Genomic DNA, 1,274 nt, shown 5'->3' on the forward strand with positions numbered 1-1,274 from the left:
GCCTTGGGTGGCCTAAATACAGCTCTAAGTGGAACAGAGTTTTTGTCCCTTCGAAGGTCCATCAGAGGACTGAGCGTCCAAGACAGTTTCCTTGATAATTTAACTCGAGGTGACCCCTACAATAACTAAAAAGGTACGACCAGCTGAGCTGTAGAGCCAATCAAGGCACTGAAGAAGTCTCTTGGAGGAGACAAAACGTTTCCCGTCCAGAGGACCTACTTTTTTTTCTTTTTGATTTTTCTACCTGGATTACTGAGAAGCATCAGGACAATAACTGGTTTAATTAAGATTTAGATTGTTTGATTTGATTCTTTTATACTAGATTTGATTTTCCATATTTATTTAGACCTGGAAAGCTGGAACTGAAACCCTGATTATAAAACTTAATTAAAATAGATCTTAAAGTGTGTATTTCTACAGAATATGTTTTAAAATGAAAACACTTAAATCAAAGCTCTGTTGTTCTTCTGTCAATAAACGTTTGTATTTCTAAAGCATCAGACTTCCTGAACACTTAACTCTACCCGCTGATACTTTTCAGATGAACACATATCTGGCACCTGGGTGGTCCGCTGCAGGGGTCCATCCTGTGGTCCAGCCCAGAGACAGCACGGTGTGAGCAGGAAGAGCCGACACGGCGGACAGGAARGACTCGGGGTCCAGAGGCTGGGCCTTCCCTCCAGGACCACACAAGATATCTGCGTTGATCCACACAGGGAAGCTGGGCTCAGGCAGAACCTCCTCCAGCAGGACCAGAGACGGACCCACGGCCTCCAGGCTGTGAGAAGCAAAGCACAGGTCCAGTAGCACCCAGACCCAGCTCGGTCCTGAGCAGGAAGACGGGCTGATCTCACCTCTTAAAGTCCAGCTTCATGCCCTTCTGATGATGCTTGACTTCCTGCAGCCACTCTCTGAGGGTGATGTCACTGTCTGTGTCAGGGGGGTGGGCCATGACAGGCTCCCTGGGGTCCCCACCTCTCAGGATGACGTCAGCTTCAACCATATGAGAAGGACCTGAGGGTGCAGACACAGCTCACTCAGACTTCTGAAAAAATATTGTGGAGCAATGAGAAAACTGTGTTCCAGTTCCTCCTGTCACAGGAAGTAGACTGTAGGTCAGTTTCAGCACAGAAATGAATACGTAGAACCTCGTTGACTGTGTCGGTCCGCTGCTGTGACGAGGCTGTGCGTCCGCCATATTGGAGGTGGCACCGCTGCGCTGTGAACTACTACAAATGAATGGACACACACACACACACACACACACACACACA

General features: G+C 47.8%; 1 protein-coding gene across 1 annotated transcript in view; it reads right to left on the reverse strand.

Moving 5' to 3' along the window:
* Positions 1 to 1,274, reverse strand: part of fam151b (family with sequence similarity 151 member B) — a 10,424-nt gene that overhangs the window by 4,556 nt on the left and 4,594 nt on the right. The window contains exons 2-3 of the mRNA XM_014027682.1: positions 855 to 1,014; positions 561 to 778 (exon numbers count right to left, since the gene is read on the reverse strand). Of these exons, the coding sequence (XP_013883136.1) occupies positions 561 to 778; positions 855 to 1,014 (378 nt within the window). The remainder of the gene's footprint in view (positions 1 to 560; positions 779 to 854; positions 1,015 to 1,274) is intronic.

Source organism: Austrofundulus limnaeus, unplaced genomic scaffold (assembly GCF_001266775.1).
Source record: "Austrofundulus limnaeus strain Quisiro unplaced genomic scaffold, Austrofundulus_limnaeus-1.0 Scaffold672, whole genome shotgun sequence".
Lineage (NCBI taxonomy): Eukaryota > Metazoa > Chordata > Actinopteri > Cyprinodontiformes > Rivulidae > Austrofundulus > Austrofundulus limnaeus.